The sequence below is a fragment of the Sparus aurata genome, chromosome 2 (assembly GCF_900880675.1).
Source record: "Sparus aurata chromosome 2, fSpaAur1.1, whole genome shotgun sequence".
NCBI lineage: Eukaryota > Metazoa > Chordata > Actinopteri > Spariformes > Sparidae > Sparus > Sparus aurata.
In genome coordinates this window covers 11,119,396-11,144,559 of record NC_044188.1, presented here as the reverse complement: position 1 = coordinate 11,144,559, position 25,164 = coordinate 11,119,396, and the positions used below count along the sequence as shown (strand labels likewise).

Below are 25,164 nucleotides of genomic sequence, written 5' to 3'. Positions count from 1 at the left end.
AACCTGGCAACCCAGACGTTATTATAGCTTGACAACAGTGTTATATAGCACGAATAAGTGATTTATTAACCATTAGCAAAGGATTGAAATCTGTACCTACTGAATAATGATTAGTGATTAATGATAAAACTCTTAGTCAAACAAATGACACCCACACCCAGACACCCAGCTCTCTGGTAGATCAGCGCCCCTGTATACAGAATGTGAGACATAAAGCAGGAAGTTTCATACTTTTACACCCACATAAAAACATAGCTGAGACTCATATACTATTATGCCCCGTAGTATTTCTTTGCTGTACACATTTCCTGCGCCCCCTCACACCCACCTCACAACCCTAGAAGCTACATGATACAGTAGCTAAAAGCCATGAAGCAGAGACTTGCTCCTGCACCATCACTGGCCTGTAAGGGAAGGTAGCTTATAGGGCTGCTGCTTTATAGAGGGTAAGGGTCTTACGTGATTTGTTTTTGATTGATCTCAGCTATCTGGGCAGCGTTGTGACCCGGTCCCCTACGCCGCAATAGGTAAGGGTCGGACCCATGTCTGAGAGGGGAGGGGTCAGCAGGGGGAGGGCTCTAATCACTCTCTCCTTTAAAGGGGAATCGCTTTGGGTTGTGCCTCTGTGCTGGATTCAAGTGAAGTGCAACTAATGGTAATAATGACTGCAGGACACATTTGTCAATACACTTCCAAGGCACAGTAAGCCTGCTGTGGCGTGTAGGCTGCAGTAATTACGCTTGAGAGCAAGCAGGAGGAGCGGTTTTGGACTGTGGAGAAGCATTTTTTGTCTTTTGATTGTTTGAACATGGTTCCTTGCACCAAAAAAAAAAAAAGAAAAAGAAAAAAAAAAAAAAGCCTTGAATCAATAGAGGACGCACATGAATGATAGACTGGAGTATTCCCCTTTAAAGTTTTGTTCCATGTGCAAAATGCCATGCATGCATTCTCTAAACTTCTCTCTACGACCAAACAAATAACAACAATTCTCAAACTAAATTCTTTGTCACATTTGTTGTCCTAAGTGCTTTCGTTTTTTCTGTCATGTGACTGTTTTTTAATGGCCATTTCCTCTTCCTGTCATGTGACTTGTTCTTTAACGGCCATTTCCTCTTCCTGCCATCTCCTCCCGTCAGCATGGTGAAGCCTCTGTACGCAGTGTTCATGTTTATGAAAGTGTGCTGTACAGTGTTCATGTCTATGGAAATGTACAATATTTAACACATTGTGGCCTCTGATAATGGAAATGTTCTCTATCTGTCCAGGACTGTTGCAATTCTCAGATTTGTCTCCCCCCCTCTCTGCTAATGGCTCTCAATCTCTCTCTCCACAGTGACAAGTGATGGACAGCCTCTCTAAAGCTTTCTGTTCCTAAAGCCTTTTGAAAACGATACATGTTTGGCACAACAAACTTGACTTAATGAATCGTTAAGTCACGTTTTGAAGCTGTTTGCAATCAGTTCCTTGAAAGGCAAAGCCAACACTGAGCCTCATGAACCTGATCTTAACACATGCTGTTTGTGAGGTTATTGATTTGAATCTTATTGCATCTTTCTATGAGAGATGGACAACAAAACCAGAGTAATCGGTACGAGGTAAAACTACTTCTACGACAGGTTACGACAGAGAAGATACTTGATCTTTGTGTTGTTTTTTTCTCTGACTGAACATTGATTATTTTTCATTAAACGTAGCATGTATCACTCATGAAATGAAAATAGTTCTTCGGGGGGTTCAGAGAGAGATCGTTATTTTCTGTTTTACACGTATGCAAACACATTTTTCCTTCATGATAGCGCACACACACACACACACAAATACTCATGCATTCACTGAAAAAATATAGAATCTAAAATAAGACTTTATTGTTACAGGAACAGCAATTTACAGTCCCAGAAATTATTTTCATTTTATGAGTTTTATACAGCAAAGAGACAAATTTTGCCCGCATTTCTGAGGCAGTCACTATTTAAAGACCCAAACCTGAATCGGCGCAGTGATTGCATAAGATTGTCTATAGCTGAAATGTGTTGCTAAGACCACAAAATGTCCCAGATTTGACTATCACAATTTGAAAAACTTTACGGATAGACATGTAGTCTGTGTTGCCATAAATCCTAAAACTCCTGGATGGGTCTTTAATGTTGTGATTGTTTGAGAAGAAACTGAAGAGCCAATAAATTCTTCACCAAATCCACTGCCACCTTAAGTCAACTCTCCCTTCTTTTTCTCTTTCTTTCCCTCCTTCTTTCTTTCTTTCTTTCTTTGTGTCTAACTTTTATCATCCATCAATGCAGATAGAAAGCTGAAATTCATCATCTTAGTGAAAAGGGCTCTCAGTAGAAGTACAAGAGCTCTCACCAAATCATACGATAGCGCCTACTGGAAAAAATAGCAATGCAAACGTTCTGTCTGTTCACATCTGAGACGGGGCCGAACACGACTTTGTTGGATTAATGCCGGACGATGTGTGCTGTGCTGTCTCTCCTCTTCTCAGGGAACCTCTAGGTGCGTCTAGTGATCCTGCCGGGTCTGAGAGCTTACCAGCACTGCTACACCACTGTATTACTAAAGCCAAGGGAGTGGCTGCCAACAACAATAACAACACGACCTCCGGAAGGAGAACAGGTTTGTCCGACCACCACAGAGACGATTCATGAGGTTTATCTTTAAGGGACAATTCAACCCCAAAATCAAAAATACATACACTTGTCTAGATTGGTTTAGTATCAGATGTCTGAGTGTCAGAGGCCCGATGGTGCTTGTAGCGCCAAAAGATGCATTTGAAAAAACATACCAGCAATATCTCTTTCCAGAAATCATGACCCAGATACTCAATCCACAGACCTTCTTGTGAGCAGTTTCATGTCTAAACTATTTTCTTCTTTGCGTGACTGCAACCATGATGTAGTTCTTTAATACCCTAACGTTAGCTCTTTAGCTTCATCTGTGAAGATTATCTTGCTGAACTAAACATATCATAAATCTGTGTTTGCCTAAGAGCTTATTTTCTGCAATAATCCAAAATCCAATTGAAAAATCCCATAAGCTTTTTTCTGCAGATGGAACCAGGGCGATGTTAACCTCCAGGTGGGTAAATATGTCATCCCTACGCCACTGTACATTCATGGCTGTTACGTTAGCTAGCTTAGTCAGATAGCCATTCCTCCATGAGTAGATGCACACTTCTCTGTGTGGTTACCCAGAAAGAAAATAATTCCTACATGAATCCACTTAAAACAAGATCTGTGGATTATCTTGATTAACCAAATCATGATTAATAGAGTTTTTTCAATGTATTTATTCATTTTTTATGGTGCTTTGAGTAACACAAGCCGAGTGCCATCTGGTTCAATTATATTCAGGAGTAGGCAGACATCTCTAGGGCCGATATCTCCAAAACTCAGATAAGAGGGAAAAATATGTATTCATGGTTTTTGAGGAGCACTGTCCCTTTAAATGTGTGGGTGGTGTGTTACTCCTGTGCTTTCTCTCTGCCTCCCTGTCAGGTGCGTGTTCCTCTCAGACCCAGCAGCAATCTCAGACACCCCAAGAGGGTAAGGATCTCAGCCTCCACAGAAAGAGGAAAAGGCAAAACAAGAAGAACCCCTATCTCTATTTGACCTCCTTCCTGCACCGCAGGCAGTCGGAGGAGGACCAGACAGGCATTCTGGCCAGTGCAGACTCTGAGGGCCCAAATTATGGGACTCTACGCTGACCCATTGTGCCCACCAAGCCATTGGACTCGACTAAACTGACCTTCCCTGAAATAAAAAACCCAACCTCAGCACTCCCTGCTCCCTGTATCAAGCTAATACATTTCTTATAATCTCTACAAGTTCATCAGTGTTTGGGGAGTGGGGACGACATCCAGCTGAACACGCCGGCCGGGGTTGGAAATCTTATTTGAAGACAAGAACAATGGCTTTTCTGAGTTGTCACCACTACTTGTCTCTTGAGGAGTTTCACTTGAAAAATGCTCTGAAAATATATAATGTATATAAATAGTAAAACAAGGGAATTAAGCTTCCTCCTACAGTAATAACAACGTGTTGGTTGAGTATGTCACAACACGTTAAAGATTTTTCACTCACTGGTCATTGAGGGGTCCATATCTTTAGGTTTTTCAGTGAAACAGTGTACTGTGAAGCCTGGTGCGTCCTCGGACAGGGACATGAGTCTACCTTTCCTACAATACAAATAGTGTCAGTATTTCAACACAGGGTTCTTACCACAAAATATACCTCAGAGTAAACGCAGAGTTGCTGTAATTCTTGTGGTATACTGTACGTACTTGACCTTTTTTCATATGAAATGTATGGTTAAAAAGGTTTATATCCCAACACACACACACACACACACAAACACACACATACACACCGCTCATTCAAATGGATAATATGGCCTAACTTTATCTGATTTAGAAGCAGTTTTTTAGTATCAGTAATAGCAGGCGTAATTGTGTTTATTTTGATTTACGATCCAATGCCAACAGTGAGAGGACTGTCTTAACTCTAGTGCTTGATGGCTCAGTGTGTTTACACTCATCGCTATAGCACCGTATTAAGATTAAAGATCATAGCCTTCACGAGAACTCTCTAAATAATTTGGGACTTATCAGCAGAGGTCGGACTTGTAGGGCTTAGAAGAACAGGGTGATGAATTGTGAAGTGTACTGTATGTATTTTCATTATTAAGGAATCATTTGTGTAACGTGGCACGTCTCTAGAGGTGCCTTTTTTTGCCTTTCTCTCTCTTGTTTTTTCGAACATAAACTGCCTTTTTCCTTCGCCTTCACTTACTTGTCTCTTCTGGGGGAGTAAGGGACTCCGAAATTCTGTGTTTTTACTTTCTCTGCCAAGGACACACGAGAGAAAAAAAATGCTACGTGATGCATAACTCTTGTTTCTTGTTTATTTTATTTTATTTTATTTTTTTACATTTATATTTTAAATGGGTACCTGCTCCAACTGTGTATATCCAAGTAATAGGACAAAACCAGAATACCCGTACAAATAGAAAAAAAAATGAAGTTTAGGTAAAAAAAAAAAAAAAGGTGAATAAATCAATGAATATAACTTGAGTGGAATAGTACAGAAGCATGTACATGAGAGAACAAACCAGTAGAATAAGGATGTTAATGTTTAACAACAGCTGTTGACTGATTTGTAAAGCTTGTTAAAGGGGCACTGTGTAGTTTTGGAGAAAGAAGAAATTCAAAGCCAGAATTAATTAAAATTTTATTCATAATATAATAATACAAACTCAAATATTTTATTTTATTTTCCATAAGTGAATAAACAAGCTGTTCTCTGAGGTAAATAAGGTCCCCAGAGCCTTGTCTGAAGCTAGAAAGGTGGCAGGGTCCGTCACATACAAAGTAAAACAGTATGAAATCATGTTGCCCTTTAAAGGTCAGTTTGTTTATTCAGTCATGAAAACAAAGAGTTTGTTTCATTAAAGTAGTTGAAATTCTTTAAAATGTCTTCCCCAAAACTACATACTGCACCTTTAAAAAAAAATATTCAAACAATGGCCACCCTGACTGTTTATCTTTAACAACTGTATATTACTTGCTAGCTACTTCTCTGTGTGTTTGTTAATTTTTTTCGACACTAACCGATAATGAATGTATGTTTTGCTGTACAGGAAATGAATGTCCCAATGTCACAGTGCATTGAATGACCCATTATAGTGCAGCTGCGATTGGTGATGATGAGCAGCCGGCACTTTAAGTCCAAAATTGTTTAACTTCTCTGTGTGCTCTGAGCCAAGCTCCCTTCGTTCTGACGGCAACGACAGCAACAACAACAAACAACAACAACCGGTTTCCTTTTATTGCCAACGCTAGTCCACTCAAAGACGCATCAGATATATTTCCACCTGCTCCCAACAAATCCGAGGTTTTCCGACAAATATATCCACATGAATGAATCGACTCGATGTCTGCTTACTGAAATCTCTTTTGACGAGTGCGAAAGTGATGATTGCCTGAAAAGAAAAAGTGCATATTCTACTTTAACAAATTGGTTTCCATGTAAGATACAAGGAAGAAAAAAGATCTATATTTGTTATGTACTGTACATGGTATGTATTGTATTTGTAAAGATAAATCAAAACCGTGTTTTACAGGAAGACGTTCTTGTACGAGGATGTATGAAAAGACGGGGAAGGATCCCACGGAAAAAGAAATTAGATTATATATAAAAAGTATTTGCTTACAGTACGGCTTTAAGTGGATAATGTTTCTAAAACATTTTAAGGTGCCTCATTTGTCATACTTTAGCAGACGTTATTTTATCTGAGAAGAAAAGAAACCTTAATGTTAGTACCGTACGATGTATTATTGCCATAGCCCGCTGGCTGCACAAGTTAAGTAGTATTTTCTCTGATGTATAGTACGTGAATGCCCATTGGAAAAAGCTTTAGAAGCAGAAGTGTGTTGCCCTCTATACTAATATTTCTGGAAACAAAGTAATACTGTATTTTGCCCGTTTCATGAGCACACATGTAGATTCACTCCAGATCTGTCGCCTTCAGGTGTCCAAAGCAAATAAAAACTGAAGGAAACTTTTTTCTATGAGTCACAGACATGCTATAGTCATGTACAATACGTGCTGTGGAGGAAATTGTGTTTACATTAGTTTGATAAAGAAAAAGTGTGTTAGGGCATAGTTGCTTTGAACATTACGACTTGGTGCTATGTTTAACTTTGTGGTGCTGTAGAATAGAGGTCTAAAGATTTTTTTTTTTGTTTCTTTCCGTTACCACGAGCGACTCTTTCGGCCCTGTGTGTTTGAGCAACTAAACTAGCTCTGGTAGACACTATAGGTCCTTATCATAACAGTATCATGGTGTGATGACAGTGATAGACAATACTGGAAAAATAGTAGTATAACCTCAAATAATAGCGACTTGTGACATTCAAATGAACTCAAAGATGACCTGTTTTCTATAGTGTGTTTGCAAATGTCTGTCTGTGCTTCCAAGGTACCCTCTCTAAAGTATATTTGTGATGATATCGAGAATATTAACCCAGCCTAAAAAGGAGAAACATAACCTGATTTAGATTAGTAAACACGCCACAGGACACATGGGAGGGAAATCTGAGAGCATCGTCAGGCCATGAGGGGGATCTTTTCTACACACTTCCTGTACCATCTTCGGTTAACAGCACTGTATTTCAAGCACACTACTGCAGGGACGTAACCGTCTCACGTCATCTCACCACCGTTTCTGACGGTAGAATTCCTACTAGTACTGTACAGTATAGCCATGAGTAGTCATCAGACCACGTTTGTATTTATTGCTCCTGGTAGAAAGGTCTTGGGAAAGCTCATACATCCTCTCCATGGGTTTTAACGAATGGATGTCGTCTTCCGGGCTCTTTTTTGCATATTCAACAGAAACATGTACAGTGTTTAAGAGGGCTGCTTTGGACGTACTGTTAGCTCAATTCTTTTTTTTTGTTTTTTTTTATTTTATTCCAATTTTTCTGCTTACAGCTTTTAGTGCATCACTAGGTGCTGGTAGGATGATACTTAGAAACTGATTTGATTTTTTATTGTATTAATCTTGCATGTAGAGACAATACAAAAAAAACAAAAAAAACGCCTATTTAGCAATCATTCATGGACATCCGAGCTGGTTGTTATTGGACGGAAAATAGAAATATGTAGTATTTTCTATATTCTCTGTTTTTTCATGTGTACCAGCACTGAGAAACTAGAATGTATTATTATTGTAGGCTACAATAAGCACTACATCGTTGACTGTTTTAGCTAATGCTCATACTCAAGCAAACCAAGTAGTGCTTAAAAAGGAAGAAAATTTACATTTCATTTTCATCCACTGAACTCTGTGCTGTACATCACATGTTTACATTCTGTATTATATGTTGTTTCTTTTTGTATATAATTTGTCTCCATGATGTTTCTGTTTTCAACAGTGTCCATATGTAAATATCTCAAAGCAAAAACATTTTTTACTTTTCTCTGTTTTAAAAACGATAACCTGATGTTTTCTCTCTTCTTTTGGGTCAGTTTTTTAGACTTGTCGTTCAGTTTTTGTCACTACATCAGGTATTAAGCTTCACTTAACTTTTTTGTGAGCAATTAACTCATACTGTATGGTGCTGTACCAAAGCCTTATGTATAATATTTGTATTACTTTTCTCTCGTTTGCCACTGCTGTCCAGTGAATTCTGTATCGTCTGAGATCATGTCTTACTCACTCTTCATGTTCAACTGCCATGGATCTTGTTTCTTTATTGGGTAAACAGAAACCTGAATGAACTATGATGTAAAAAAAAAAAAAAGAAGAAAAACCACTCTGGCCTCTTACCAACATGGCCTGAATATACAGTGACAGTCGCCATCAAAAGCCTTGATAGGGAAAATGCACAGGCTCACTCCTGGTGGCTCATCATGACTTAGACATGGGCCTAGCTACATGATCTATGCTCTATCTATGGCATGTCTGTGAGAATATGAAAGCAGTGTTGTATTCATGTCACCATATCATTTCAAATGCTTAGTCCCATACAAAATTTTCCTCTCAAATTTTTGTATTTTGATATAATAAAAAAATCAAAAGAGGCTTTATTTTTTCCCTGTGGTTTTGTTTCATCTGGAGCTCCTCTGATCCCATCTGTGAGGAAGATGGTGTAGTTCATGTGCTGTACACAGGGTGTAAGTGTTGGGCAGAGAGTGGGCAAGATAGTGTGGGGGATAAGAGCCGCATAATCAGGTCAGGCTTTTTTTGTTTGTTATTTAATTCCAGGGCACACAGGCAGCAGGCCACATGTTAAAGTGCCGGTTTTAGGAAGAATTTGTCCCTCAGTAATCACAGTCATCCCTTAAATTAAGCCTTAGATCTGACAAATGCAACTTAACTTGGGAAAAAAAAACTATTCAAGGAGGATCAAAGGCTCCGTTTAAGTGCACGCACCTTGTTCAATGATTAATATTTTGACCCCGGCACTGCCGTCCCCGCCCAAACGTTACGGAATGAATTGTGTAGCGGCTGAGCCAGAACAAGGAAAACAAATAACTTGAAAGAAGATGAGGTCTGTCAGAGTGACCTTTGTGCTTTTGTTCAAATTCCCCCTGGTGTGCTGGGAAACAAACAAATGAGCAGCCATCTGCATACACCTGGGGAAAAAGAAAGGTGCAGTTAATCCACTGGTCAAACACACAACCCTTAAACGGCCTGCTCTCATGATAGCTTGCTTACATCATCTGCAGATTCTTTTAAAAATACATTTGAATTGTTTCATATTTGTCATCAGATATGACGGGCTATTAAATTATATGACTTTTCAAGAATGAGTTTAATCCTATTACTGACTTTAGTTCAGGCTGCATTATTAACGATTATGTTAATTTACAATACCTCTTTCAAATAATCAGTTAATAGTTTGGTCTATATTATTTGCTTTCTTGCCAAGAGTGAAATGATAACAGATTTCACTTTCATAATATCCACTAGGCCCGTAAAGCTAGAGCTAGCAGCTGTTAGCTTAGCCTAGCATGGACTGGAAACAGTGGGAAACAGCTAGAGCTGCAATGATTACTTGGATAACTTGAATAATTCGATTACGAAAAAGAGAGCCAGGAAACTGTCCGTGAAAGACAACCCTGCTGAAAAAAACAGCAGAGACCAGCACCAAAACACAACATATGCTGGCCTTGCTAGTGGCTGTTCACCAGCAAGACCAGCATTTGTGTTTTGGTGCTGGTTTTGATGCTGGTCTATGTTGTTTTTTCAGCAGGGAGAGAATGTCCAAAGTTTGGGATCATTTCACACTTAAAAAAGAAGATAACAAAGTGCAATGTGTCTACTGCAAAGCAGAACTGGTGTACCACAACAGCACGTCAACAATGATTCAACATCTGAACCGAAAGCAGTTGTTAACACCAGCTAACCAAGTGTCGCCGACACAACGTAACGTAAACATTGATGTTAGCCAATTTAATGAAGCCTACCATCTCTAGTAAGAACATTTGGTATTTGTAGAGGCTGTAGCCTGATGTTGGTATGACTAGATATCATGTTAAGATGTGGAAACTAATTTGTGTTAAATTGCAAGAGAGTAATAGCCTACACCAAATAACTCCTTTCCACACACACACACACACACACACACACACATATAATTGTTGTTTAATTCACATTAAATCCCCGTAAAAACTCAATGATGTTTTTATGTTTAGGTTTAAGTGCCATACTACTTCTCGGGTGAGGGCAGTAGGCCAGCTTCCTGTAGACATGTCATCACCTTGTGGTTGCCTGCTGGGTATGGGTTTAAACACACAGAGTGTTAATAAGTGAACTTTAGAGGTGCTGGTAAGCTATTTCTGAACCTTTGGACAGAGCCATGCTAGCTTCCATGTGTGACCAGTGCAGATAACTGTTTCCTGCCTGGTAACGAGCAGATGCAAGAGTTATAGCGTATCTACCCAAAATGTTGAACTACTGCTTAAAGAAGCTGATATTCAAATGATGGAATTGCACAGCTGCAAACCCCACATTTAAAATATTTGTGCAAGATTTTGAAAAGTAATAAATTGGGTGAGATAATATGATTGGTTCTACTTTCATAATCAGGCCTATGTGGTGCACCTATGATAGCACCTTGTTAGCTTAGCCTAGCACAGACTGGAAACGGAGGGAAACAGCTAGCCTGGCTCTGTCCAAAGGCAACAAAATGCCCTTAACAGCACCTCTTAATCTCACAGATAACTGCTAACATACTATATATAATTTCTTTAATCTGCGCCTAAAACTACATTTAAAAACAGCATGTTGAGGTTTTAGGAGGGTTACGTACAGTGACTTCCTGGAAACCTGCAGCCGCCTCAATGTTGCTAGGCAACCATCTGACACGTACAGGAAGTTCATGTTTTGATGGTTTTTAAACCGGTTAAAAACAAACAAGCTGTTAATAAGTGAGATTCAGAAGTGCTGGTAAGATATTTTTCTACCTTTTGGGATGAGCTAGCAACCTTTGAATGTTTAAAGTGTTTATGCTAAATCGCCGTTTCCCGTCTCCAGTAGTTAGCCTCCTAAAATGTCGAGCTATTGCTATAAGAAGCTGCAACCACCGTGTTTTGCTCGCTAATTAAATAAACCATTGTCAAATATAGTTGGAGATTAATTAATTGCGAAATCTTTTAAATTGAGGGTCCTAAAAAAAATATCAGTTCAGACACAGGGATGAACAGAGGTAGATTAATGAAAGAATCCTTGCTGAGGAAGAGCATGATCATGTCCTTCGGTGGACAATAAGATATGAGGATGAAGTGTTGCACACCAGGTTTCACTCCTCTCACTGTTACCACCCCACCTACACTACACGGTTATGTAATTCTGTACAAAGCATTACCTAACACCGCACAACTTGCCAGATGGGGCTCCTGGGGGGTGGTGATTATTATCAAACAGGGGCTCCATGCGTGCCCCCACGCCTACCTCATATTCGGGTCCTTGACATTGAAAAAGGTCCGGGAACCCCTGGGGCTAGAAACAAATCCGAGGCGCGGGCACGACACCAGCGGTGCGCGCTCCCGCTGGCGAGTGCAGATCCTCAGCAGTCCGTCAGACGGCCGCGGCTCTCTCCGGGATGACTCCCACACTGCCTCAGCGATGTCGCAGCCCGGCACCGTTTTTATCCTGAGAAACATCTACCTCAGACGGTCGGCTGTAGAAGCCCGTGTGTGAGTCCGAGATGAGCGTTGGTGCGGTGCGATGCTGACAACATGTTTGCTCGTCGAGAAGCTGAGCGCTGTGCAGCATAGAGGAGGCAGCAGCAGCAGCAGCAGAGTGGAGCAGCGTGCACAGTTACAGGTAGGCTCACTGAACTAACACGTACTGCACTGACACAACTAGACTAACCTGCTCTCATCTCAACACCTGATCGGTTTTTTTTTCATCTCGATTGATCAGCCAATCGTAATTGAAGTTGACAGATTACCGTGTGTGTGTGTGTGTGTGTGTGTGTGAGTGTGTGAGGGAGAGAATGGTGATCCGCCAGGCCCAACAGGTCAGAGTACACCGATGGTGAACTTTTCCCACTGGTTCCCAGTTGAGTTTGTACTGTGTGGACTGTTTGATTGCATCAGAGGCAGGTTATGAAAACAAATCTGAGTTTATCTTGTCGGGGGGATTTGGGTGCTGTTTTTTTTCTAGGAAGCTCTGTAATGCAGTGGGTGGGCACAACATGAGACACCAATGTAATCTATTACAGTACAGTATGAGCCTCGGAATCTTATGATTGTGTGTCTTTGAGCCATTTATTTGCCTTTTTAAATCATATAAGCTGATTTGCAGATCCATTTTTCCTCAGCAAAAATACCATTATGTTTCTGCCATTTCATCGATCGAGCGATTAGAGATTAATCAAGGACATAATCAGCAGGTTGATCAATGACAGTGAGTTCCTTAGCCTGGACCCACAATATACAGTATGTTTGTATGTGTGTTTGAAGATGTGGGGACAAGATACAAGGTTCCTGTATGGCTACATTTGGTATTTTATGTTAACCATTTAACAATTATTTGAATTTTTTAATTTTTAAGTAGAAATACCGAACACTCTCCAGATGCAGCTTGTTCATGTTGAGGATTTGCTGCTTTTTTGAACATCTCTGTTGGAATTTGGGACAAAACAAGACATCATCTTGGGCGTAGGGTTCAGCGTTTTCACTACCTTCTGATATTTTAAAGATTAAATCATTAATCAACGACTCTGGAGAATAATTTACTGAAAGACTGATTAGGAAAATTGTCATCCCGTGACATATTGTGAAGCCTTTACACACAATAAACCAAACTTTTGGGGGTTTTTTTGAGGACAAATTGGTAGATACATTTTGGGTATATTATATTCCGATGGAATGTTTAAAAGATTGACAAGTAATTTGTTCAAAATTGTTTTTTTGCAAGAATTCCCTAAATTCACTGGTTCCATCTTATCGATTGTGAGGATGCACTGCTCTTTTTTAATCATATGTAATAATAAACTTGATATCTTTGGGTTTTGGCTTGTTTGTCTGACAAAACAAGTCATTTGGTAACATTATCTTGGACTCTAGTTCATGAATCCTTTGGTCTATTATAAGCCAGATGCATGCGACGATTTCAAAATCACTCAAAGCCAACAACGTAGCCTTACATCATATCATGAAGCATGTACGTACAATATACAGCACTTGTAAGTATTGGAATGACTTGGGACTAAATATTAGCAAATGTTGAGTATTTAACGATGTAATACAGTCAAATATTACAACACAGTCACAGCCTGAAAGATGATTGCCACGAGTTGAGTCAACATCTCTGATACAGCGGATCATGAGCTTCACAATGGCAGCAATTGTTGCAGGGGTGTTGTATTTGATTGCATTAGCTCAGGCAGGTGACTGTGATCTTGTGCGACTGTGTGGGAGTTCTCTGTGACACCCCGTATTGCATTAGTGAGCCAATAGAATAGTGGCACGGCTGAATCCTCCGGTATCACTCTTAGTGTTCCTAAAATATTTGTCCCACTTGGTAAAATTCCCACCCATTCTTTGTTTTTACTATCATGTCTCGATTTAAGAGGGAGTGAAAGGCCTGTGCTTCACTGTGAGGCTTAGGTGGCAGATCGGCATGTTGATTAAATATTTGGGTCTTTGTTGTCTACAACTTAATCGCCCTGCTGTTCATCCCGCCCTCTGCCCTTCGTCGGGGATCACTGGGAACTCCGAAGGTTGCAGGACAAAGATTGAGCTGTGACGCCGACTCAGTGTGAGATGAAATAAAGTTAATCTCACTCTGGTAGATTTCAAGAAGATTATGGGATCATATGACCCCCACCTCCTCCTCCTCATCCTCCTCCTCATTCTCATCCAAGAAGTGAAACAAGTGACAAAGCCTCACTAAAAGATGGCTGATTTTAAAGAGAAATGTGCGTTGTGGCTTCACTGAGAGAGCCAGCTGCACACAGGGGGACGTCTGAATCCTGCAGGGCGGATGGGCGGTGACGTCATCTCTTCAGGCAGATTGACTGATGGTGATGACGATGATGGCGGCGGCGACGGCGGTGGTGATGTGTCAAAGCTGGTGGTCAAAAGGTCTCTCTACAGGCCTCGTTTCCCTCCTCGTGCCACCGCATCCTCAGTCTGGAGGAGCATCAAGTCACGGTGGACGGGAGAGAGGTTACCATGGCAACCGTGGGTCTTTCTCCGCTACGTCTCTCGCTGGTGTTGACTGCAGTCCAGAGCTCTGAATGAGAGCCTGAAACCAACTTTCCTCCCCAGCTGACGACACGGTGCTGTCACATGCCCTGTCTGGAGGAGGAGATGGTTTTATCTGCATCGCAATCAAGACATGTTGAAGGTGCAATTATTATGGTTTACATTGATTGGTTTTGATCACATTGCTACTTGTAGTTGACAGGGATTGCCCGTGGGGCTGATCAATCAATTGAAGAGACATGTACATGTTAGTTTTGGGGTGATAATGGAATGCAAAAATTGCCGTTACCACTAAAATTGTGACTCGTATTGTAACCACAGTACCTGTCAAAAATAATCACAATATGCCTTTTTTCTTTGCATCTCGTTCAGCCGCGATCGCTTGAAGTGTAGGTTAAAAGTCGGCTCTGCAGCTTAGCTTTACAGAGCTTTGTAGCGCCTTTTGGCTTATTTTATTGGGGTTTACAGCCTGTTACTTTACTGTTTTGGGTCATTCTCACAGCTCGTATCTACATTGTCTTCAGCTGCAGTAGGAGGCTGTGTACTAAAAAGAGCTATAAACTGATTGTCCGCTATCCCCCCCAGCACCAAACAGCAGACGGACACAGTTAGCAACTCGCTGGTGAACGTAGTAGAGCATTAACTACTCTTAAGCAGCTTAAGAGTCTTATAGTTCCCCAGCATTTGATACAGAGCAAATGATAATTCTGTTGCTCTGTATCATGGACATGAATCAGATGGAATCAGAAGTCCCTTTGTACAAAAATGAAGCCAAAATATTTTGGGCTCAAGTTGTCGCCCATACAACCACCTGCTCCGTTAGCAGGGCCCAGCTGTCAGTCATGACGTTTCGCCCCTTTTTTCTTTTCTAGCATAACTAATTAAAGTCAAACTTCACAAGATGAACACATGGGCCAGCATAATAACAATGACCTTAAATGACAGAAACTATCTTTGGAAAAAAAAAGTATTTTATGTGCAAATGTCCAATCTGCTTACATGGAGGGGGCGAGATTTGTGATATATATCGCAGCCAGCTTCCAGGGTGCGATCGAGATGTTTTGGCTTTACACCGAGGAGCTGTCATGTCGTCCATCTTAATATATGTCAGCGCTCCATATCAGCCAGATGTGTTGTAACCTGTTTCTGCTGTCCCCAAATGGCCCAAAAAAATCAGTTAATGCTGTCAGTTTTAAGAAAACTGAGGCATAAAATGTCTGGAAGTCACCCACGGGGGTTTCTTTTACTGAAACCAAATTCTACATCAGTATCTCCCTCGAAAAATTCTTGCATATTTGCAGCTTTGTTTTTAAAAGAGGTCATCCAACAGAGATAATGACATAGCAACCCCTATTGTTATTCACCTCTTTGAATCAGACTTTACCACAATACCTGCTCTAATAAGCTAGCTGAAGCTTCTATTGTGAATAAGTGTTTTTGTGTTGTTTGTCTTATCTTTGAGGCCTTCTGATGTCATTGCATTACTTCTTCATCTGTAGGGGTCCATATAAGTACTACCAAATATCCATATTTGAGCTTCAGTATATCAGCATTAGAGGGTGTGCTGGCAAACCCTGACACAGAAACAGTTTTCATATCCCCTCCTCCTCCTCCTCCTCAGATATGCTTCCTCCGTCCTCTCACATGTGAAGATGTAGCTGTGACTCACTCGCACGCATCTGCTGTGCATAGCTACAAACATGTAGGCAGCCATTCTTCATGTCAGCACACTTTGCTGATACCGACTTCATGGGCAGTGGGAAAGATTGTGTAGGCTGCCCTATTTCTCTCTAGAAAAACACCATGTAGGCCATCGGATACAAGGGCGGCATCCTCCTGTTCTGCTTCTGTCTCCTGACCTCAGAACATCTACACCCCTCCTCTTCACGTGTGACAGGTACAGAGGGATCCTTCGTTGTTGCATTCTAAATATTTTTGCTCGACTGATGGAGGAGTAGTGGAAGATGATCTCCGCCCGAGCGCATGGGCGACGTTGATTCAAGGCTTCCAGATGAAGAGCTTGTGTCACCTGGTTTGACATTGTTCTATTTTCCTCGCCTGTGATGCTGCAGACAGTGTCAGTATGTCTCCACCCACATTTCTCTGCCATGGACAGTGACACTCACTGTACAGAGCAAGGTCGCCTCCTAGATTCTTGACCTTTTATCTTTTACAATCGTGACAGTTTTGTCTATTTATAGCTCAAGCTATTTGGGCCACCTCCAAAATAGTCTACCTTTCATGTATCGCGACGCTCGCTATAAGAAGATTCCCTCGTTTGTATGTCGCTCTCTGTTGTCTGCAGCTCTTCTCCCACGACGTCTTGCATAATTTGGCAAAAAACAAAAGCTTTAAGCGGCTTTCAAAGAGCCAAGCTAGCCAGCCTCTTCTGCAATGACGAGCACAACATGTTCCTACACTTGAAAAGACTCACTGTCTGATGTGCTACAATCAGCAAGGTCAAGCTTTGTACTGTGCGCCGTGCAGTGTTTTCAATCAAGGAATGCATGCAGCCGCTAAGAATCTCTGCCCTCCGTTGGCACCACACGGCCAAATATATAAGATAGTCGCTATATCCTGGTGACTGTGTGGCACACGTTGTTTTTTATGTTGCCCTGCATGTCGGAGACATATTAAGAGACACTGCAGCATCCAAAAATGAGATGATTTCCTGAAGATTTAATAACATTTGCACTTAACTTGATTGAAAAATTTAATAAAATATCCTGATTTCGGTTTAAATTTTTAATTTAATTTTGGTAATTTTTATTCAATTTTAGGTTTTTTGCAAAAATGTCATACCTTATTACTTTATACTGTATTTTTCTACCATTTCAAATGGTCATTTGTGTTGTTTCAGAACTGATAATGTTGTACTTTTAACGGACCTACTTGCCAACCCTCCAGTTTTTCATTATCGTCTCCCGGTTTCTCTCTCTTTCTCCTCATTCATGACAAATGACCAAACCTTTTTTGGTTGTCACAGCCTGTGTTAAGCACTGTACTGCATGTAGTCAACTGTACTGTTGCACCACACCCAGCGTTTCATCTGTAGTTGTTTTGTAGCTGTGGTGGCAGGGAGTCACTTTTGGCACTAGTTTCACGTCGATCCCTGTCTTAGTCTCAGATCGAGTGCTGTAAGTGGTTTCAGCAGAGATATTGTTCCTATTTGTTTATTTGATCATGACTCAAGGGCTGCTTCAAGGCCTTATGCTTGTTCGCGTTTTTTCTCCTTTTCTCTTTCTTGTGTTATTTCTCCATTTTACATAGCTGTGCTGGCAGTGTTTTTACTGTGATGGTCCACCAATCCACATTTCATACGTCCTGGAAAGAAGAACTCCTCGTCCTTCTGGAAAGTTTTAAAGGAAAGGGGCATGCATTTTGAAAAATATGAAGTATTGATATTTGTGAAGGTTGCACTGACGTCAATCACCATTGAGAGGCTGACAAATGTATGTAGGACAGTGGCATGAACAGGCTCTAGGGCCCAAAAATGAACACATAATTTGAAAACTGATGAATTCAGGTTTTCACCGTCGATTCATCCAAGTCCATGCCAAAGAGGGACATTTTTCTGCTTTTTTTTTTTCTTTTAAGTATATGGATATAATTGCAGTGTACATATTATTTATACTCATTTTCAGTCCAGAGTCCTATGTTTTTTTTATTTAAGAGCACGTGGGAATAAACTCATGGACATGCAGCAGCCCTGGTCTTGAGTGGATGATGGACCACTATTTAAGGATCCAGATCTCCACTTATTACATTATAAGTACTCCTCGTGCTTCCACTTCTGCATAATGTGGTGCCAAATGGCTCTTTCACATGACTTTCCGAACACCTTTCCCCAACATGGCCCCTTTGAATCAGCGCTCGATGTTACTGTAAATTAATTTGCTGTCTGTGTAATGCATTGGCTCTCCTCTGGCAAGGTTGCGGTGTCCATTAGAGGGGAGATACAGTATGAGATGTGTTCAGAGTGGAGCTCACACTGGCCTGTATTCCTGTCTGCATGCTCACATTCTGCTGAGTCATGAGGTTTTGTGGAAGTCAGTCAACAGCAACTCAATGAGGCTACGGGCCAGAGGGGCTGGTGGGAAACTGCTACTACAGCAGCGGTCGGGCATGATGAATCCACTCGTTGTGTTGATTAGCGAACTTGCTTAGGGAAGAGGTAAAACTGCCTTGTGTAAATTGGAGAGGCTTTTTTTTTTTTTTTTTTTATTGTGTGGCTGCACCTCTGAGGTGTGAGCCGATTTTGTGCCCGCATGCCTTAAACTCATCGTTTAACGCCAAGCGCCCACATACATTTGGAGGCAAGTCATGGGAAGGTTGAGGAGGAACATCGGGAAGAGTCTAGTTTCACTTCATCAGGACATTCCTACATTCCTCCTGTGTGTTTACAGTACATAAAGAGAGGAGTAGGAATAATGAAGTGAGACTGATAGGGGCTGTTCCACTATCAGACTTCTCATGGACTGATTATGGTCCAGGGATATGTAGTTTCTTCATTATTTTTCCTGTTTTGTAATATTATATCAAGAAATCTGGCAATTTGAAAGAACTGGAGAAAAGCAACCTAAACCATCTCTAAACACTATAGGTAGCACTTGATGCGATGGAGTGCTACATGGGCCCCTGCTTTTCTGTGTTGTACATAGTTGGCAAGGTGATGGAGTCGTTAGCACGGCTGCCTCACAGTGAGGAGGTTCTTTGTTAGTGCTCCAATTTCCTCCCACAGTCCAATGACCTAGGTTAGGTTGATGAACGTAAGTGTGAATAGTTGTCCCTGTGTGTGTGTCAGCACTGTGTAGGGTTGCAACTAATGATCATTTTCATTATCAATTAATCTGCTGATTATTTTTTTAAGTTCACCGATTCATCGTTTGGCCTGTAAACTTTCAGACAAACGTGAAAATTGTCCATCTCAGTTTCAAGGTGGTCGCTTAAAATGTCTCATTTGAATGTTTTGCCAATCCAAAACCCAAAGTAATTGGTAAACAGACTTAGATTTATAGAATACTTTTCTAGTGTGGCGACTACAGCACTGCTCAGGAGTGATACAGTGCTTCCACGATATTTTTATGCTATGCCCTTCACACACACATGGATACTTTGTCGTACTTGCAGCTGGGGGATCATGGGATCTTCCAACTTTCCAATTAGTGAACGACCCGCTGTGGCTTCTTTATGCACAGCCGCCCCAAATATTCAATTTCATATGATATACAACAGAAAAGAAATCTTTATACTCCAGCCCTGTGACAGACCGGTGATCTGTCCAGGCTGCACCCTGTCTCTTGCCCAGTGCGAGCTGGGATTGGCTCCAGTCTCTTGGATAAGGATAAGTGGGTATAGAGAAAATGGAAGTGCACCTTGTGACCTACTTTTAAAATCACGGTTTGAAGACTTTATTTTGGCCAATGGCCCCTGTGAAAGAGCGGGCCAAAAGAAGATGTAATTAAAAACTAGTTAGTCAAAATGAGTTGATATTAAACTGTATTTAATTGGATAATAAATCCCGTTGACACAAAGTGAACCCGTCTTTTTTTGGGGTCGTGTTACATGCATAAAACCAAAAGCTTCTATTAGGAATAGATTTAGTGTACTGTATAAGGAGTAGCACTTGTTTTGCTTATGTTAAAAGAGTCAGAAAATGACAGCATCAACCCGAATAATCTGGGAGGAATACTGAATTAGCCACGGGGTGCTCAGTCACTGTGTGTTCACCATTTCACATGGTGAACATATCAACTTTAGTGAGTTGTTGGCCTGACATGATGGGGGTGGTTTAATTTTTTTGTCCAGTTATTCTTAAAGTACTTAATCCATATCCAAATCCACATGAATATTTAAAAGTTTTAATTGTCCACATAATAAAGAAGCAAAAGAGGTATAGCCAAGGGTGTTAAAAGCTGTCCACCTAAAGCTGCATGCCTCATCCAAGGACATGTACAGAAGCTGCTATGACAATCTTGACATTTCCTTGAGGAAGATATGATTGTGTTTTTGTCTGCGGCCAAAACTTGTCAGTGCTCCGCTGAGCAGGAGCTGATACTCTCAAGAAAAGCCATCGCATGAATCCTCAGCCCCTGACGTGCGTTATCACTGTAGCTGCTCCCAGCGCTGTGGCATGATGTCATCGCAGATTACAGTCCGGGCTCTGTGGATTTTAGCCTCGAGAGTCGCACGTGCTGCAGCCTCAAGTGGCTTGACGTCTGGCGGCTTCATTTCATCGTACTCTTCCTCCCATCCTCTAACCACCCACCAACCAACCCGCCCTCACTCTCTCTCCTCTTTTCCCTCCCCCTCACGTTTCTCTACAGCGGGCTGTTGCAGTCAGGCAGCATCATGGAGGCTGGATGTGTGGTTGCCGCGGTGATTGAGAACGCTGCCTCAGGACCCCAGGGTGAACCAGGAAGTAGTGACGTCCTTGAGGGGTGAGTTACTCCCTTTCTCTACGCTTCATGTCAACTGATGGGTATTATGTAAATCCATGTGTAGATGTGCACCAAGTGAAGTAATGAGATGCCACATGAATAACATGAATAAATGCAGCGTAATGGTGAGGCGAAAATGTGACCCTGCTTTCAGAGTAAGACAGAGAGACACTGCTCCTGTTAAAGCTGCAAAGCTCACTGTGTTGCCTATGAATTTATATTGTGTGCGTGTAAATCCCACTGTCATTGTGGATCATGTAAATTACAGTGTGTGCCAGTGCTCCTGATCTCACCACGCTGATTCAAAGTGGCAGACCAGTACCTGTCTCTCTCGTCTTTCTGTTGCTCATAAAAGTTGAGCTGAATGAACCTCACCCTCCCGAGCACACTGAGTCACATTTCAACTAAAGGTTTTGTGTAGCACTCCCTCGTGGGTGGATTGCCTTTATCTGTCTCTCAATAGACAAGATTTGCTTTCCGGAGCGCATACAAAAGACACCACGGCTGTTTGTTGACCATACTATACCGTGAGATGCTACATTCCCCCCCCATCTAGATCTGATCAGAAATTATGATTATTTTCTCATGTTTCATGAATAAATATTAGAGATTCAAACACTACAAGCCTAGTACAACATGTTTCCTTGGGCCATGTCGATGCAATGTCATGATTTCAGCCACATATATTGAATTCATCCCCCTCACTTGCTCCCTCTGGTGTATTTTTAGAAAACTACAAATCTTGTTTTAAACCCCCCCTAAACGACATGGATGTTATGTCACGCCACCTTTTCTTCTTTTCTTGTGTTTTAATTGCTGTATGTGGTGTCCCGTCTGTTTCTGCAGAGATGTACTACCATCTGCTGACCTGGACAAAGACGATGCCTTACCTCAAGCCACCAACAATAATCCTCCAGACGAGAGACAGCCACAGGAGACATCCACTGCCATGGTACATGCTCACCCACCCACCCACAGACACGACTCTGACTCATTACTTATGCAAAGAAAATACACAAATACAAACTAACATACGTGTCCGCCTTCTTCCATGTGACTGCATTGGTTGTTTGAGTGATTCACACCATGATGTCACCACAACGTACTGTCACATGCAGTCGTGTGAGACAGTAGTCACAGTGCGAACAGGTGTTAAACTGGATTTGATGCTCACCTCCGGGTTGGGAATGAGAGTGAGGTCATGTGCTCGAGCTGAGATAAATATATTATGCTAATGTTGTCACAGACGCACGATGTCACCGCCCCTCCCCCTCACTTTACTTCTGTTGGCCCAAGTTTTACGTAATAGGCCGCCACAGCAGCTCTTTCTTTACACCCTCACCACTGCAGGCGAATTACTCTCCTGCTTTTTGAATACAAGTCTCCTGAGTGAATAACACTTCAACACGTCATGTTTTCAGTTGTGCTTAGATTAATTGCATGTTTTCTTTGTGCGTCTGTATGTTTATTTTCAAATGATAGCCTACATCATCCTGCACACCAGTCACATGACCACTAATCCAGTTGAGAACTGGACAAAACAAACTAAACAGTACGAAACCCAAATGTTACTTATTTTGATCATTTTAATAACAGCCCTTCATGGACAAAAACATAGAAATACACGTCTCAAGAACAACCTCAGATTAATATAACAATAGCATAAAATAGAATTGAATATCAGAAGAGTAGCATAAACTAGATTAACATTGACAGCAAAGCACACCATAACACTACAGTAGCATAAAATAACAAAACGTACTGTACTATGACATAGCAGAACATAACATTACAGTAGCAAGAATAACATAATGTTAGCATAACACAGCAGCATAGCTTAGAATTGCATAACATTACAGCAGCATAAGATAACTTAACATAGCAAAGCACAGCATACAATAATGATAGCATAAGATAGCATAACATAACACCTTTATTTAAAAAAACACATAACATTAGAATAAAATTTTTAGAACATAAGATTAGCTACATATCATTGACATTAGCATAAATTAATTGCAAGTCATATTATTGTATAACACAACAGCAGCATGAAATAGATGAAGTGAAGCATAGACAAACATTACAGTAGCATAAGATAATAACTTAATATGTTGTACCTTAAGATAGCAAAACATAACATGACATTAGCATAACGCTATGAGGGTAATTTAACATATTAGTGCAAATGTGTGACATTCTACTTTCTTACATCCGACTTCTACGTTTGCACCCTGCCCTTTTTTTGCTGCACGACCGCTGTTTATTAGCGATCCACATAATTACTCTTGACAGCAATCACCTTCCATCAGTTCTCCTGCCTCTGACTGACACTTATTGATGTCTGCTTTCTCTGTTGGCAGGTGAGGAGCGATGATATCACAGAGCTCCCAGCCGAGCCCCTCCTGCGCTCCTGCGTCAGCACGGCTAGCATGAAGGTCAAGAACATGAAGAAGTAGGTGCTCCCTGTGACAGCGTTGCTGCTATTATGGGCTGTAAAACAGGGCTCTTATCCAGGCCAGTGAAATGAGGACCTATAAAATGATGGGCGCGGCACAGACAGACAAGTCAGCCTGCTGCATCACTAAGCCTCACACACAGGCCTGATATCTTTCTTTTCCCTCTTTTGCTTTGCTTTGCTTTTCTCTCCATCATGGTGTCACTGTGTTGAATACTGATGAGGTGCTGTTGTGCTGTGTTTTTTTTAGGCTGACGTTCCCTAGAGGTCACTTCCCCAGGTTGGCAGAGTGTGCCCATTTCCACTATGAGACTGTTGACTTTGGCAACGTTCAGGTGAGTCCTGCAAATACTCATGCTGTGACTTCTGCAGCAGAGAGTTACTATGTTTAGTAATTTTGTCTTTGGCTCGTGTTCAGTGGCTCTCTTGGTGAATTGCTCCAGAAACGCATCAGCCTTGAAATGCAGTGTGGCACTAGAATCAATATCTTTGTTTGTCTTTTTCAAACAGTTCCATCCTCATTATTACATTTTCCTTCTTTTTCCTGATATGTCACATTAGATTTGTTAATGTGTCATTTCACCAGGAGGAGCTACAAAATATAAATTTGTGCAGAATGCTACAAAAAAAACATTGCTACAGATTTTATTTAGTCTCTTTCTTATTAAAGACATGATCCGATTCCAGCAGTTAATCCTCAGTATTACACTTTATTATTGTCGGACTCATCTGAGCTCGGTAAACCTGTGATCCCGCTTTATTAGTTTTGACTTAAGCACACAATGCCAACCAGTGAGTCAATGAGAAACAGTAGTTTCCTGGACAGACAGATGAGTCTATCCAGGAATTAAAGGCAAAGACTCATTCTGAAAGTGACAACCTGTTCTGACAAAACAATGAAGGGTGTGAGAAAATATCGAAACAGCTTGACGTAGCTGGATGTCCGTGCTGTGTTTAGAGACTGTTTTTACAACTACAACCAAACTTTTTGGGGGGATTTGTAACCGTGCAGCTCGATGCTCTCTTTTCTCTCTGTGTCAGTTGGTCCACCACTTTGGTGCAGACTGAAATACCTCGACAACTGTTGGACAGATTCCCATGATTCATTTTGTACAGACATTCCCCCGGGCCTCAGAGGATGAATCCTAATGACTTTAATGATCCCCTGACTTTTCTTTTAGCGCCACCATTAGACTGACAATACGGGTTCAGCTTGAAATTTCTACTATCTACTAAATGAATGATTAGAGATCTTACATATCTGCATTTTGAAAAAAAAACCCACATATACTTTTAAATTGAGAAACGTGGTGTCGACCTTCAATCGACCATATGGCAGGCCAACACTTTGGACAGCCACGCTTTAGCACGTGTTCTCATGAATTCTTGTAAATTTAGAAAAAAATCTGACGTCTATTATCCTGTCGCCATGGACATACTGTAGTTATTGTGGATTTAGTGACGCTCACCAGCCAATAAATGATTTGGACATACGGACATTTAAATAGAAATGTTAGTTAGCTAGTAAATTGCCTATTCTCGTTCCTAGGTCAACAAATATTAAACTTTGGTTTAGTGGTTCACCCAACAATCAACTACCTCCTCTAGAGTCACATATGCCCACAAATGTCCAGTCAACACAGCGAAATAATAAGCAGATACAGACACAGCAAAACACTTCAAGTCTATAATTAACAATTGAAAGGGATTATTTTCAAGTCCATCATTGTTTTTTTGTGTTGTTTTTTGGGGGAAAATCCTGCATAATACACATTGAACAGAGTATATTTTTGCAGCAGTGACAATGAGAGCATTAAACATTACCATAGGTTGCTTAGTCACTTGTGAAAGTGGCTGTTAACTGTCTGGTGAGCCTCAGTGCAGTTCAGTTTTCTTTCCAGCAGAGTGCAGCAGTCGTCTCTCCTCAAACAGATGCTGCCAATGGAGCAAGACACAAAAGAGTGCATGAGCGGTGCATGCATGCTGTAGGGCTCAATCCCTACATGCAGCGTTAATGGACTACAGTGCA

The 25,164-nt window shown here is 41.1% G+C and overlaps 2 protein-coding genes across 7 annotated transcripts in view; both read left to right on the top strand.

The window, feature by feature from the left end:
• igsf9ba (immunoglobulin superfamily, member 9Ba) overlaps positions 1-5,069 on the top strand; it is a 73,300-nt gene extending 68,231 nt beyond the window's left edge. For 2 of the 4 annotated variants that reach the window (XM_030392437.1, XM_030392438.1), the window contains 2 exons: positions 2,498-2,628; positions 3,510-5,069. In XM_030392437.1, the coding sequence (XP_030248297.1) occupies positions 2,498-2,628; positions 3,510-3,718 (340 nt within the window). In that variant the 3' untranslated portion in view covers positions 3,719-5,069. Of the gene's footprint in view, positions 1-484; positions 863-2,497; positions 2,631-3,509 lie in introns of those variants that run through there. The other 2 variants (XM_030392439.1, XM_030392444.1) reach the window with 2 other exon arrangements.
• Positions 5,070-10,948: 5,879 nt separating this feature from the next.
• arhgap32a (Rho GTPase activating protein 32a) overlaps positions 10,949-25,164 on the top strand; it is a 30,200-nt gene continuing 15,984 nt past the window's right edge. The window contains exons 1-5 of one of the 3 annotated variants that reach the window (XM_030395242.1): positions 10,949-10,968; positions 20,564-20,677; positions 21,524-21,629; positions 23,041-23,132; positions 23,386-23,470. In XM_030395242.1, the coding sequence (XP_030251102.1) occupies positions 20,589-20,677; positions 21,524-21,629; positions 23,041-23,132; positions 23,386-23,470 (372 nt within the window). In that variant the 5' untranslated portion in view covers positions 10,949-10,968; positions 20,564-20,588. Of the gene's footprint in view, positions 10,969-11,029; positions 11,848-15,895; positions 16,135-20,563; positions 20,678-21,523; positions 21,630-23,040; positions 23,133-23,385; positions 23,471-25,164 lie in introns of those variants that run through there. The other 2 variants (XM_030395223.1, XM_030395234.1) reach the window with 2 other exon arrangements.